Source organism: Notolepis coatsorum (genome assembly GCF_963971535.1).
Source record: "Notolepis coatsorum genome assembly, chromosome: 11".
Lineage (NCBI taxonomy): Eukaryota > Metazoa > Chordata > Actinopteri > Aulopiformes > Paralepididae > Notolepis > Notolepis coatsorum.
In genome coordinates this window covers 18,650,449-18,665,719 of record NC_140175.1, presented here as the reverse complement: position 1 = coordinate 18,665,719, position 15,271 = coordinate 18,650,449, and the positions used below count along the sequence as shown (strand labels likewise).

The following is a 15,271-nucleotide window of genomic DNA, read 5'->3' as shown; positions in this document are numbered from 1 at the left end:
AAAAAAAGAAAAGAAAAGCAATACAGATATGACAAATATAACCACAAGTAAGTAATAAGAAATAAGAAAAATACACAACATAAAACATGGTAGGTGTTAAATCACTATCCAGGCTAAAAGAATCCCAATTTAAAAGCGAAAAGGCCTGGGGTGGTACACAGGTCATATAGTAGAGGTGGACCCACGGCCAGCCCTTGTGTTGGTAGAGGGCGGTTCGCCGTCGATGGGCTATTTGGAAAACGATAAGAGCAATACGTCAGCCACCCATGGGTGCCCTTTGTGGGCCCTGCTGCCCCCGGCGTGTGTAGGTAATTGGTGGCATCGGCGGTGCTTCAGAATCTGCTAGATGGAGATGTACAGTGTCCAATTTACCAAGCTGCTTATTGCCTAGTCATCTAATGCATGACTGAGCTTCACATACTCTAAATGCCAACGGTAGCACACTCAAGACTCAAGCGGTAGATTTGAGTGGCCCTAGATTCAAGATGATGAACATATGATGTAGAGACCTATTTGCCACTCGGTTCGTTGGGCCTGCAAACTAACTTATGGATCCAGAGCAAATGGGTCACGTGGCTTGTGGAACTCTTGACTAGTGTGTTTTCATTACTGTGTCGAAGGGTGAGTGGTCTCTCATCCTAAGGGTGCAGTAGGCGTAAAAAGGACTAAAATGGTTATGGACAGAGACAAGTGTGGCCTTCATTTTGTACTTTAGTTTGTATATTGTATATTTTGTAGTGTTTGGACGTTTTTCTTTTTACCTTTTTACTGTATGAAGCACATTATCAGGGGGCTCATACAGAACCAAGCATTTCACTGTAATGTACATGTATATTATGACAAATAAAACAAACCGTAAAACTTGGAAGTTGGCCCTGCTAACATAAATAAAGACAGCGATGAAAAAAATAAATAAAAAAAAAGCATCATGTTCAGCGTACAACTTAAAAATACATTTAAGAAGAACAAAACCTGGAGCCACATCACTCATATCGTCAGCCGAGGCTGCTTACTGCTATACCATGTTTGAAAAGGTGGCCCTGGCTGGACCCTCCGCCTGCCTGGAGGAAGCAGCTTCACCCGGCAGCTAAGAGGAAGCTGTGGGGGACGAGGAGGCGCGTGTCCGCGTCAGTGCTGGCTGTGTGTGTGTGGGACACCGTAGCAGCCTCGCTGAGGAAGATTTTTTTTCTTTTGCTCTTAGAAGAACGAAATTGTTGTGAATTGTCTTTTTATACTAATTATCCCGATGACACATCCAGGTAAGTTCAACTTGTGTTGTATTCTTTTACCTGATGCATTGTTGTTTCCCTCTGACATAGCGCTAAGATTAGCGGTAGCAGCAACAATACAAAAGGCTCTCTCCGGCTGCCGGAGAAAATGCCGGGGCTGCAGTGGGGGAGAGGCCCGCTAGTGTCTTGGAAGTCACCGCGATATTATCTAGAGAGAGACATCCCGACCGCTTCTTCCACCCCCAAAAAAAACAAACGTCACCGGATGACCCAACTCATCCACACGTATCAATATCAATATCGATATCGGATGCATAATGATGGGTTTTTGTGACATTAACCGTCGCCCCGGTGCCGCGGAGAAACATGGTCGCCTCTCTGCGGAGTCTCCTAGTGCCTCAGCCCGGGCAGCGGTGCGGTCCGAGCCGCTAGAGGCTGTACGGTGCAGCCGGGGGTGGAGAGGGCGGCTTTCCGCAGCCCAGAAGAGGGTGGAGAAGAGAAGAGAAAAAAAGACGACACAGACAATTCTGTAATACGGGAAACGTTGCATTTGTTATATTCACATTTTCTTGGTACACAGGTGATGTAGGCTACTGTCAAAACAAGGTTACAAGTAGACTATTATTTTCAGTTTTTTAGGGGATGGTGATTCAGTATTGCTGGACCCCCCACCACCACCACCACCACCCCCACACGCGTATCCAACGACTCGTTTATTAAAGTCATTCGTCCCATGCAACATGAGTATAAGTACTTGGTACAGTTGGGGGGGACAGTATTGGTTGTTTTTGTCTTGTCTTTAGCTGCTATCTGTGTGTGAAACTCAGTTGGTTTCATGGTTGGTTTGCACACTCTTCCTCCGACGGCCCACACGTAACAAGAATGGCGGGTTTAAGTGTCGCGTCGCCCCGGTACACCTGTTCCAAGTTTCAAGCGTAGCTTTATTTGTCACATATTGACATATATAAGGTACGTTACACAGTGAAATGCTTGGTTCTGTATGATTGAGCCCCCCTGAGAATGTGCTTCATTCTTTCTCTGGTCTGCATCCCCTTAACAATTGTATGTATTGAGCTGTACACTGTACTGTACCCATTCTGCAATCTGTTAATAAAGTTTTCAATCAATCAATCAATCAATTCATAGAGTAGAAAAGTATAAAGACAAAACACTATAAAATGTTTACAATATACAACTAAAGTACAGAATGCAAACTTTTTCAAATGCAAAAATGAGGTAGGGATGTAGTGCACATCTTTTTGTAATAAATAGATCAAATATGGTGTTGTGTTAAAAAGGGCTTAAAGTGAAGTTAAGGTGTGTTTAAAGTGCTGTGTGCATGTGGTTGTGTGTGCAATGAATGTAGATGGATGGGTTAGTGTTGTTGCATAGTCCTTGAGCATCCTGATGGCCTGGGGATAGAAGCTCCTTCTGAGTCTCTGTGTACTGGCCATGAGACTCCAGTAGCGCTTGCCTGACCGCAGCAGTGCAAAGGCTCAGTTGTTTGGGTGGCTAGAGTCTATTGTCTTGGCCCTGCAATGCCTAATAATGTAAATGTCCTGGAGAGTGAGACAGTGGGACCTGTTTGATACATCTCCTCGTCTGCACCTGAGGGGGAATACTAATTGTTGGTCAAAACGCTCTGATGAATTACGCGATATTAAACGAAGATTCTACCCTGAATCATAATTGATGTGTTATTTTTACGATATTGGGGACAGTTCAGAATAACTGTTAATATAGAATAAGTCCCCCCCCGGTATCTGGTTCATAGTACTAGGGATGGGCATTTTCTTTCTTTTTTTTTAAGATTTATTTTTTAGCGTTTATCGCTTTTTACTACTGGGCAGTCCAGTAGAGAGAGAGAGGAGGAACGGGAGACAGAGTGGGGGGAAGACATTCGGCAAATAACGACGGGTCCGGGAATCGACTCAGCGCGTTATGTTGTTCGCCACTGGGGCGCCCAGGGATGGGCATTTTAAAGAAAAATCCAGATCGATTGATCGCATGCTATACTCGATTGATCGTGTATTACTCGAAAAGTAATTTACTCACGCCCATCCCTAGTTCATACCTGTGTAAACAATACAAGGGGTGGCATAATGCTTATTTAATATTAGATTCAATTTAATTAAATGTATTGTTGTCATTATACAGCACAAGTACGGTACAACAAAAATAAGTTTGGCATCCAACCAGAGTGCAAATGTAACAGTAAAGTGCAATAGTAATATACAATGTACAGATGATTTAAAGGAACACGCCAACATTTTGGGAAATTTACTTACGTCTTCTCCAGAGAGGGACAAGAAGATAGACCAGTTAACATGGCCGGTTAGCCTTCGGGAGAGGTGTTAGTTGGACAATACCTAGGCTAACCGGCCAGGTCCACTTCCATTCATTGTGCTAAGCTAGGCTAATGTGCATCAGATTAGCTTTCTACTGAATGCACAGAGAGGAAACTGGCATCTATATTCTTGTTTCTCTCTGGAGAAGACGATAAGCTAATTTCACAAAATGTTGGCGTGTTCCTTTTAAACTGGGTACAAAATATATAAATTTGTTCTACTGAGTAATAGGGCTATCGGATGTATCCAGAGTTGTAGTATTAATATGTACAGTGATACAGGTATGAAGACAATATGGTAGTAGACAGTAAGTCATACTGGCCAGCAGCGTAAATAGTAAGAGTAGGTAAGGCATATGTACAGATATATAGTATCTACAGATATGTAAAAGTATTATGTGCAGTATGTACAGACGGATCAATGGATTACTTTGAATAAAATACTATCACATTAGCCTACGTGCACCTAAACAGGGCCGCCACATTCCAGCATGGAATTTGATTTGTGTGACCCTCCACCTGAGATATTTTTATTTCACTTTCTGTCTACAAAATTTACAATTTTGTAGGTGAAAATATAGGGCTGTACATAATCATTTGAAGCTGCAGACTGTAACCTAGGTATCTGAATCTTGAGTCAATATCCAAGATTGAATGTGGTGCACGTTGCTGTTCTTATTAGGCTGTTATTCAGGCATTTTCTGGACAGTTGGACAAAAGGGCCTTTAGTGCTGTCCTCGACAAAATAAACCCTCAGTCAAGGAGTTTGTTGACCAATCGATTAGCCTAGTTGATTTAGCCTAATCAACAACACATCTGTACAATTGTAGTTTCTCATGTGTAATAATGCAAAATCACCTCCTTGAATTAGATTATAATTGCCATCATACAGCACAAGTACAGTACAACGAACGTTTGGCATCCAACCAGAGTGCAAATGTGGCAGTAAAGTGCAATAGTAATATACAATGTACAGGTGATTAAACTGGGTATAGAATATGTAAACGAGTACTACTGAGTAATAGTGCTAATCGGATGTACAGAGTTGTATTATTATGTACAGTGATACAGGTATAAAGACACTAGTAAGTCATACTGGCCAGCAGCGTAACAAGTAAGAGCAGGTAAGGGATATAGATATAGTATCTACAGATGTGTAAAAAGGACAGATGTGGATATATATATAGATATAGTATCTACAGATGTGTAAAAAGGACAGATGTGTGTATATATATATATATATATATATATATATATATACAGCATTATTGTACATGCTATCATACAGAGTTATATGGTATAAATAAGGTGTATAAGTACTGTAGGTATATAGAAGGATTATATGCAGGTATATTCAGACAGACATGGATAGCCTATATATATATATATATATTAGGGATGCTCGATATTGGCTTTTTTACCGATACCGATATTGTCCAACTCTTAATTTCCGATACCGATATCAACCGATACCGATATATGCAGGGTTCCCCCCCCCCCCCCAAAAATGGAATAATTTCAGGTAATTAACATTACATATCTCTTGTTGTGGAATTAACACAACATTATGCATACTTTTGACAATAAATCAAATCAGAATTTGTTCTTACTTGCTTGCCTGGGTAAATAAAGGTTATAGAAATGTAAAAAAAAAAAAAAAAAAAAATGAAAACGATACCGATATTTTCCGATATCACATTTTAATTTTTAATGCCGATAATATCGGACATCCCTAATATATATATATATATATATATATATATATATATGGTATATACAGCACTATTGTACATGCCACCATACAGAGTTATATGAGTCGTGAGTTTACTCCAAATGCTAATCCTTTAGCAGCATTTGAAGTTGAAAGGAAAGTTTGTCATTCTGGGCCCCAGTCCGCTTTCCTGCTTGTTGATTGGTGGAGTCCTTTCTCAGCACAATCCATGCTGTTCTTCATACTGGATGCCCGCAGTTCTGACAAGTTGGCCACAAACCGAATGCAAGGTCAACGGGGCCAAGCTTCAGTCTGTAGCCCTGAAATAAATGCTGACATCTCAGGGTGCACTGTGGAGTAGGTTTCAGCATTTATAAAAAAATTATATACATACCGGTACATCTGATTAGCACTAATAATAATAATAATAATTTAGGGGTGTAACGATTCGACCTCACAACGATTAGATTAGATTACGATTCTTCAGGCAACGATTCAATGCATCATGAAATCTCTTCATTTGACCACGTTTCGATACATTTTCTATCAGTTAATTCCCCAAACAATTTTGAATACACAAATGTGGCTGGGGGAACTGATTCACTCAGTTTATAGACTATAGGTCAATAAAAACAATAGAAAAAAAAAAAAAAAAAAAAAAAAAAATTTTAATTTCGAATAGATTCTAACATTTTCAAAACGATGCAGTTGAATCGTCACATTAGGATCGATCCATCGTTACACCCCTAATAATAATAAATTCTGTTTGTAACACTTTACATTTCTAACAATCTCAAAGGGCTACATGAAAGGAGATACATATTTTTTTAAATGAATAAAACAACCAATGACATGAAAGAAACATTCAGATCAAAATAAAAAAAATTAAAGAATTAAAAACACACAAGGCATCAGTCGGTCCATTTAGGCAAATGCCTTGTTAAAAATAAATGTTTTTAGTCCCCTTTTGAAACTACACTCTGTAGTACTAATTAATATATATATTCTATACCCAGTTGAATCACATGTACATTGTATATATCTATCCACATCTGTCTGTACATACCTACGTATAATCCTTTTTACATATGTGTAGATTCTGTGTGTATCTAGCCTATATCTATACATATCCCTCACCTACTCTTACTAGTTACATTGCTAGCCAGCTGACTTACTTACTACCATAGTGTCTTTATATACCAGTATCACTGTACATATTAATACTACAACTGTGGCAATGTAAGATTTGATGTCACAAATAAGCTAAATAAATAAATGTTCAAAAAACCTCCTCAAAGCTTTGAACTACAGAGAATTACATTTGGTGGAGTCCTAGTAAAATGCAAGGCTACGAATAGGTTAGTATAAACTGTTGTTGCAAGCTGGATTCACTGTTTTAAGTTGACCTCCAAGCAAAATGTCAAGTGCAGCCATGGAGTTAACTGCTTTGTGGAGACGAGGCCCCTGTGAGCAGCCTGCCCTTCATATAGGAAGGAATAAATGCATATGTCCATGCAAATGTTCACGCAGAAATCACTTATAAGATAAGATATTCATTTCCTTTTAATGCCCTTGGGGAAATTTGGGGGACTTTACATCTCATAATATTATATATACTTCAGCAAGTATATGACACGATTACCAATACATATAATACAATACAATTTACAAATACTTCAACTACACACAACACAATCACACATGCACACACACACACACACACACACACACACATTAGACTATACTCCCGTGTCACCCTTCAAATCATTGTATGGGAATGATTTGAAGGGTGACACGGGAGTATAGTCTAGTGTGTGTGTGCATGTGTGATTGTGTTGTGTGTAGTTGAAGTATTTGTAAATTGTATTGTATTATATGTATTGGTAATCGTGTCATATACTTGCTGAAGTATATATAATATTATATATAATATAGTTATTGATGGGGGATGGAAACATATAAGCTTTGCTTCTTCCATCTCCTTTTCAAACAGTGTATTGTTTCTGGCTGTTTTATTTTTTAAATTGTCTTTTCCCATTTCATTTATTTTCAAATGTTGTTTTGCCGGACAATGGTAAATGTAGCCAAACTAACACTGTGGTTTGAAATAAAACCATTGAATCTTGAATCTTAGGGAGGCAAGTTATTTTCAGTATATCCTTCTGTCGTTGAACCTGACAATCTGCGTTTCTGAGCTTTAAAAAAAAAAACTGCTCCCTCGTGCGTCTACATAGCCAGAATCACAAAGCTGTACAAATGCACTTTTTTAGTTTTAGTTTTTGTTTCATTTTATTATTGAAAAAATATATCTGAATCGTTTTGCTATTACTGTGATCTTCAGTGAGTAATATTCCGAACCGTCTTCTCTCTCTCTCCCCTCAGACTGAAAGGATGTGAGCGAGGTCGCAGGCGGCGGCGGCTCCCACGGTCCAGAACCCCACCCTCGCACTCTAGAATGTACTTGATGAACGTGCCTCCAGTTAGAGCAATTCACCCGGAATGGAGATCCTGTGGCCCGCCCAGGGGCTATAGCCTGCCGCTCTGCTTCCATGACTCTGACAGTGAGTTGTCCTCCACTGGCACACCCATCCCGGAAAAGGTCCAGATGATCATAGAGAGTCTGAGGAGCAGCCAGTCCTCCTCACTCGACATGGGCGATAACAAGGTCGAGGGAAACGAGCTACCGGGGCCGGAGGCTCACCCCCCCCAGGTCCGCAAGGCTCGGATTGCTCACGTCGCGGCTCACAAGTCCCCCAAATCCGAGGCTCCCGCCGAACGTCGACGGCCGGACGCCGCCGCCTCCTCCCCGGTCACCGCCGAACGTCGACAGCCGGACGCCGCCTCCTCCCCGGTCAGGTCGGAGAGCCGGGATTCCGACAGCGACGACTCTGTGGACCGAGGGATCGAGGAGGCCATACTAGAGTACCTGAAGGAAAAGGATGATCACAAGCGCAAGGCGGAGCCTGCGACCGACATCCTACCACCGTGCAAGATCCCCCGGAAAGACCCGGCTGCTCCCGATATTTCCAAACAACATTCCGACAGCAATAAGGTGTTAACTGCCAGCGTCCAGGTTCCCAAGTGCGTGAAGGCCGAGAACCACGTCGCGCCTTCAAAGAGCAAGCTCCCCTTCAAAGAGAACCCTGTCAAGAAAACGCCCTCGAGCAAAGGTACAGCAACCAAGAGCGTCGTACCCCTTGATAACCAGAAGAAGGTCAACCAAAAACTGAACCCCCTCTTTATAATAAAGTGGCCGGCCGCCGTGAAGGTGGAGGAGGACTCTTCGGCGTCCAGCAGCGACGACGGCATCGAGGAGGCCATCCAGAGGTACCAGCTGGAGCAGAAGGAGGAAAAGCAGGAGACCACCCAGAGGTACCAGCTGGAGAAGAAGGAGGAGAAGCAGGAGGCCACCCAGAGGTACCAGCTGGAGAAGAAGCAGGAGGCCACCCAGAGGTACCAGCTGGAGAAGAAGGAGGAGAAGCAGGAGGCCACCCAGAGGTACCAGCTGGAGAAGAAGCAGGAGGCCACCCAGAGGTACCAGCTGGAGAAGAAGCAGGAGGAGAAGCAGAAGGGAACCGGGGAAGACCTCAAGCCTCCGACGTTCAAAGAGGAGCCCGACTCCAGCAGCAGCGACGACGGGATAGAGGAGGCCATCCGCTCCTACCAGCTTGAGCAGCTGAAGGAAAAGCCTGTGCTGAAACCATCCGTACCGAAGCAAAAGCCCGCTGTTGTCGCTAAGCTACCGGTACGCCCTGTTGAGAGTACCAGCGCCGAGCAAGTAGTAAAAAGAAACAAATTATCCCGAAAGAAAAAGAAAAGAACTCCCCCGTCACCTGTTGGCGTACTCGAGGGCAGACTTCCAGACAGCCCCGTAGGTAAAGGAAACGGAGTGCTCCCGTCTAAGGTGGAAGCCCTCGGGGAGCAACAACCCCCGGCATCTCTGAAGGTAACCACGACCGCGGAGCTCATGTGCGCCGAGGCGATACTGGACATCTCTAAAGCCGTCATGCCCGAGGTGTTCAATCCCAACGTCGGAATTGTCGGCGGAGGCAGCCCCACTCGGCCCGCGTCTGCCCTCGTCCCCCCCGGCGACAAGAGCGACGACAGCTCCGTCGACAGCGAAGACGGCATCGAGCAAGAGATCAGGAATTTCCTCGAGCAGAAGGCCCAGATCCAGAAACAGCCGCCGGACTCTGCTGCCACCACCGATACGGCTCAGGGAGGAGGCGTGAGCGAGCTGGACGCGGTCAAGTCGAAACAGAGCGCGTCCCAAAAGAAAGTCCTGAGACTGTCGCTGGCGCAGAGGAGAAGGCAGAAAGAGGAGGAACGCAAACAGATTCCCAAAGAGCTGGCGACGGATCACCAAGTTAGAGAAGACGCCGCGCCTCTTCAATCCTCGCCGGAGTGTGAAAAAGGATCAAGCTCGCCGATGTCCCCCCTGGGAATTAATCCCCCACAACCGTCAGCCGGGCCGGATAAGACGGAGCAGAGCGGAGACAAGAGCAGCTCCCTGGACAGTGATCAGGACCTCGACACGGCGATAAAAGACCTCCTCAAGACGAAGAAGAAATTGAAGAAAAAGACGAGAGACATGAAGCTGAAATCAAGGAAGTGCCTCAAAGACGCAGAGCCGCTGTCGGCGGCGGCGGCGGCTTTACAGATGAAGAAACTCGAGCCCGAACCCGTCTCCAAGGGTGGCGCTTCGGGAAAGGTTATTATTCCGAGTACGGACGATGCGGTGGAGAACTCAAAGTTGAGCAGGAAGGCCATCTCTCAGCACAAAGAAGGTAATAAGAGAAAAGAGCCCGGTATCCAGGCAAGTGAAACGGACAAATCAAAGGGGCAGGGAGGCGTGTGCGCCCAGTCACTGGACAATAGTCGGGCTGTAGTACGGATAAAGGAAGACAGCAGTTCGGTAGACAGCGATGACAGCATTGAGCTGGAGATCAGGAAGTTCCTGGCAGAAAAGGCTAAGGTTTCAACCACAGAGAAAACCGGAGATGTGCCGGGGAATGCCAACGTCGAGGTTTGTAATAATAACCCAATTCCAGATAAAGACATGAACATGGAAAATCAGCTGGCTGAAATTCCAAGAAAGGATATCGCTCCCCTTCCTGAACTCTCTCCGGCGGCCCATCCCGAAAGCAAAGCGTCTCGGAACGAAGAAGCATTTCCGACCCCACACACTGCCCTACTGGACACCCGCGGACCGCGCCTCTCCTCTGCCTTCTCCAACAGCCCCGGTCTTCTAGAGCCGGCAGATGGCGCCGGGGCTGCTAGAACAGAGAGTAAGAGGCCTAGTACTGGTAGCGGCGATTACCAAAAGGTCACTTCAGAGATGGCGAAAGCCAGGCCACTCGTGAGTCCCAGCACTGCCCAGTCTCGCTCCGACTCTATAAAGTGGCGCCAGAGCCTGGGACTCCCCACCGCCGAGGTCATAGGCACGTCTCTCAGTCGAACCCCATTCCATATCACCTCGCCCAAAGTCAGCGAGGCGGCATCGACGACTCCCGTGCACCAAAGGGGAAGCGCCGACCCCAAACCACAGACACCCGCCATGGCCTGTCCCTCTGCCAAGAGCAGCAGGTCACTGGCCCCTTTCCACCGCTCCGCGGAGAGGCCCGCTCCGTCTCGCTCCCCGTACTCCACCCCGTTGTCCACGGCCCTGCGGCCCCCGGGGAGGTACTTCATGCAGGGCCTCGCGTCCGGAGCCCACTGGGTGCAGCGGCCTCTGCCGGCACGGACCGAGAGCGTCTTGCATGTGGCCAAGGACCAGTTTGCTTTCGTGGAACTGGCTTCGAATAAGATCAACCACGTCCAGTTCCGGAGCCAGAAGACGAGCGAGGGGAAGGACAGGGGGGACTTGCCAAGCAAGACGGAGAGAGAAAGGGATAGCGCGGAGACAGATGAGAGAGGAGCGGAGCTAGGAAGGGACGAGGAAGATTGTGTAGATGAGACAGATTGTGAGTCGAGCGACAGGACAAGTCCATTGCAGGAACAGGGGTTTCCCACTTTGTAAGTATAGATGTCTTTGTCTGTGCAGTCAGTCACATGGGCCATATTCACACGGTGGCCATTTTTGCTCTCGCGTCACGCTCAGGGTGGATGGGATTCCGGGAGAGGGATCCCATCCCGAGCGTGACGTAAGGGCAAAATGGCCGCCGTGTGAATATTGTCGATTGCATCATAAACCAAGTTTTTATTTTAGTTCATTACTTGACTGTGCCCTCCTAGTAGGTATCTTGTAGGCTATGTTCAAGCTCATGCGTTTGTAGGCTCCAAGGGAATGTTTGTTGATAATCCATTACAGAAATGAGCATACTTTCATCCTCTTTTATGTTTTGTACATTTATGCAGCTATCTTAACAAAACGGCACCACAAAGACTCAATTCATATCATTGAAACCCTGAAAAGCAATACAACCACCAAGCATCGGTGTCATTTCGCCAAGGCACTATGCGATCCTGAAGGACCTGACATTTTATTCCTAATATTGTCACATTCATGTACAGCGATATGACCAAGTCTCTTGAAAATTAGGTCTTAGATCAATGACTTATAATAGCTCATATCAATTGTAAAAAAAAAAAGAAGAAGAAGAAGAAAAAAAGTGAAGTTTTTACATAAAACATATCCTTTTAGGTCAGTCGCCTACCTTGACACGATTAGGCCAGAAATATTGTCCGGCATCTGGATCTTCGCGTAAATGTTCCATCTTTGGACACATTGTCCTCCGGTCACTGTATGGTAATGTAAGGATGCAAATTGAATAGCTAGTCTTAGACAAAAGCTACTATAACAATCATGGGCTTATTGCCCATACGATAATGTTGTTTCATAATTACCACAAATTGCACCTCTCCATCTTTTTAAATATCCATGGCATTTTGCATTGTTAATTTTTTTTTTGTTTTGCTTGTCATAGTTGAATAGTTTTCTTGAATTTCTTATGTGAAAAGAATGTTATTTATTTTTGTTTATCCAAAAAGAAAGAACTTACTGAACATGCTGTGCATCGCCAGTTTTCATAAATATTTTGCAAAAAGTGAACTTTCCCCCTTTCCCCTTTCAGAAGAAATACACTTTCGCTGTATCTTTTAAATGCATCTGTGTAATAAAGAGTGGATTCCAAACAACGGTTTTATTGCTCTCAATTCTTGTATAGCGTGACGAGAAATGCAGCAAATGTTTTTGAATTCACACGTGTTGTTCCTGTGCCCCATGGCAGTTCAGTCAACATTTGTGTGTCACTCTCCTAAAATGAGAAATCCCAAATGGAACTCTCCAATTTGTGATGTCATTTGGATGTAGAATCTGGCACTGCGCTACAGACTGTGAATGAGGCACTGCACTGACTTTATGTGAGCTTTTACACTGAAGTGAGGTTTGAATTCTGTTTCAGACCTGTTGGTGATACTGAAATACAAACCTCATTTGCGTATGTGAGGACATTTTATGACTCTATGTAGGTGAACATCAAAAACGTAAACATTCTCTCTCTGGTCTCTAGCTTTAGGAGACAGTGGAGCATTGACCTATTTTAAAGTAATGGAATTTAATCTTATCAATCTCGCCAGGACACTCTTGGAAGAAAAGATGTTTTAAATCTCAGTGAGGCTTTTTCTGGTTAAAGGTTACCAAGAAATGTCCCGGAGCAGTGAATGTGAACAAATGTGTGAATTCTTAAAATGAGCGGTGTTCCCTCTGAGGCTCTTGGCGATTATGTTCTCTGCACATCTCATTTGCAGGGGCCCAAAATTCCAATGACCATTTGCCATGGCGGTGTGTTTTGAGAGAATAGTGGTTCCTATAGCCTGATCTCTGTTCACACATGTATCTGATGCATTGTGGCCTCATGCGTCTCCTGCATATCTCCTGCTCTTCCCAGGCCCAGGTCTCTGTCCAGTGCCATTCAGCACGGCATCACCCTCAGCCCTTACATAGCCCTCAACACACAGCAGAGACGCAAGAAATTCAACAGGCTGTACCTGGCTGTAAACTACCAGAAGGTACAATAGAGCATAGAGACGTATGGTTAACCCGGTGCACTGTTGACTTCCTCCTAGTATTTGCTTAGCTTTATGGGTTTAAGGATGTGATGAGATAACGTGTGAGGGTGAATCCCCCTCCAGTTACTTTCGGTAGGAGTAATTATGGCTGCTCGATTATGGTTTTAAAAAAAAAAAATCATAATCACGATTTATTAAACACGATCACTCACTGATTTGAGAACGTCGTATGACTTCTCGACCAAAGGAGAGAAACACCGTAGCTCCTCCCTCTCAACACAAGCTGAAACTACTGTTTGGGCTTGAGGGGGGGGGAGAGGGGCAAAGTGCACCGCTGCGAAGGAAGGGTGCACCGCTGTGAAGGAAGGGTGCGCTGCGCTTACAATACAAGACAAAATGAGAGCCATATAATCATTTGATCTCGATCCTGTTTTCATTATCGCAGGAAGCCAAATTCGTCATTGAAACTCGATTAATCGCCCAGCCCTAGGACTAATCGTGATCAACTGCATGTCGTGTCTTGCGACCATCTGGTTGTGGGCGGGGTCTCATGTGAGAGTGACGGATCTTTATTAACGTGATGTTTGCAGGCAAGGGCTTGTCTCTACGGTGGTACTCCTGTGTCGAAGAAGGTTCTGGTACGCGTTAAAAGGAAACTCTCCTTCCAGTGTCCAGGTATATATGACACCACCTGACCTGATTTTGTAATCCGTTGACATAACTATGAAATGATCCTGAACTGCTGTTTACCTACAACAAATGTGTGTTTTTTCCCCCACCCCAGGTAAAACAAACAAGTGTTCCAGTAGAGAACAGACAAATACATGTACATGATTTTTTTTTGATCATATGCATATGATGTTATTTATTGGTGGATTGTTTTCTTAAGTGTTACATTTGCAGTCACCTTTAATATTGTTCAATAATCTCAACGTTGTTTTCTTTTAACAATGTTTTTCTTTTAACAATGTTTGTTTAAAATGTTTATATATCTGTTGTACAAGTTTAGCCTCCATGTTCGGTCAGTTTTATATTCTCGTGTTCTCAAGTGTCTCTGTAACGTTAGTCCATTCTGAGTATAACCTCCCATGGCTTACATTTATTTTGGGTCATTTATTTTCTCTAAGCAATACATTTTGGAGTATTGAGTATTGAAATATCAGCACATCCTGAGATTGACAAATTGATGGTGAATTAGAATTTGAACCTTCTAGCTTCAAACAGTGTTCCTCTGAGGTCAGTTTGCTTATTCAGTTATGAACATATACAGCATTCTCTAATCCCAGGACTACAGTGCAACTGTAAAGGGGAACATCACCCAAATTAAGAAATTAAAATATGTTATTTCCATGGCCTTGGAAAGGTCAATCAATATTTTTGTGAACATGAGCTGCTCTCTACCAAAGACAGAAACTAGAGAAGTAAGAATCAAACTTGTGATGTCATCTGCTCCATTGACAATGAATGGGAGACCATAGTGGACCGACATAATGTTTATTTGAAATGTTCTACTCAAATTAGCTTTATTCTATGGTAGTGTTTTCTTTTCTGAAACAAAATCTGTGATCCATTATCCCCCTGGGTGCTTTGCCATCCTACCAAATTCATTACGGAGCAGCAGCAGGCTTTATACTTAATGACATCACAAGCTTGAGTCAGTGCTCTAGTTTTTGGATTAGGGAGAGAGTTGTTTGTTCTTCTGACTAATATTTATGGACTGTCTTAGACCAATGTATTTATACTTAAATTGGGTGTAGTTCCCCTTTAAAGTGTTTATCATTTTATTGCCATGCAGGAGGTTGGAAGGCTATATATTGTTGTACAATTTTTGATAGCCGGTTACATTGTTATGACGTTAATGTTGTCGTTCCATTTCAATAAAGTTTTTTGAATAAACGTTTTTATCATTTTTGGTCGGCTCGTGGGTGTTGTAGTCCATATTGAAATGTACCGCGCTGCATAGATATCTATGCC

At 43.8% G+C, this 15,271-nt stretch overlaps 1 protein-coding gene across 2 annotated transcripts; it reads left to right on the top strand.

Moving 5' to 3' along the window:
* Positions 1-1,138: 1,138 nt before the first annotated feature.
* ppp1r26 (protein phosphatase 1, regulatory subunit 26) lies at positions 1,139-15,088 on the top strand. 2 transcript variants are annotated; one of them, XM_084325231.1, is made up of 5 exons: positions 1,139-1,259; positions 7,670-11,302; positions 13,177-13,297; positions 13,888-13,972; positions 14,082-15,088. In XM_084325231.1, exons 2-5 carry the CDS (start codon positions 7,743-7,745, stop codon positions 14,129-14,131), a joined length of 3,816 nt encoding a protein of 1,271 aa, XP_084181357.1. In that variant the 5' UTR covers positions 1,139-1,259; positions 7,670-7,742; the 3' UTR covers positions 14,132-15,088. The 2 variants fall into 2 exon arrangements, with proteins under 2 accessions (XP_084181357.1, XP_084181358.1); XM_084325232.1 differs by lacking the exons at positions 13,177-13,297; positions 13,888-13,972; positions 14,082-15,088 and having other exon boundaries at positions 7,670-12,387.
* The last annotated feature ends 183 nt before the right edge of the window (positions 15,089-15,271 follow it).

Bases quoted from the DNA above. Each gene is read 5' to 3' on its own strand.
- ppp1r26 (XM_084325231.1), top strand. From the start codon at position 7,743: ATGTACTTGATGAACGTGCCTCCAGTTAGAGCAATTCACCCGGAATGG. The intron at 11,303-13,176 runs GTAAGTATAGAT...TGCTCTTCCCAG, and splicing joins GAACAGGGGTTTCCCACTTT to GCCCAGGTCTCTGTCCAGTG. The intron at 13,973-14,081 runs GTATATATGACA...CCCCCACCCCAG, and splicing joins ACTCTCCTTCCAGTGTCCAG to GTAAAACAAACAAGTGTTCC.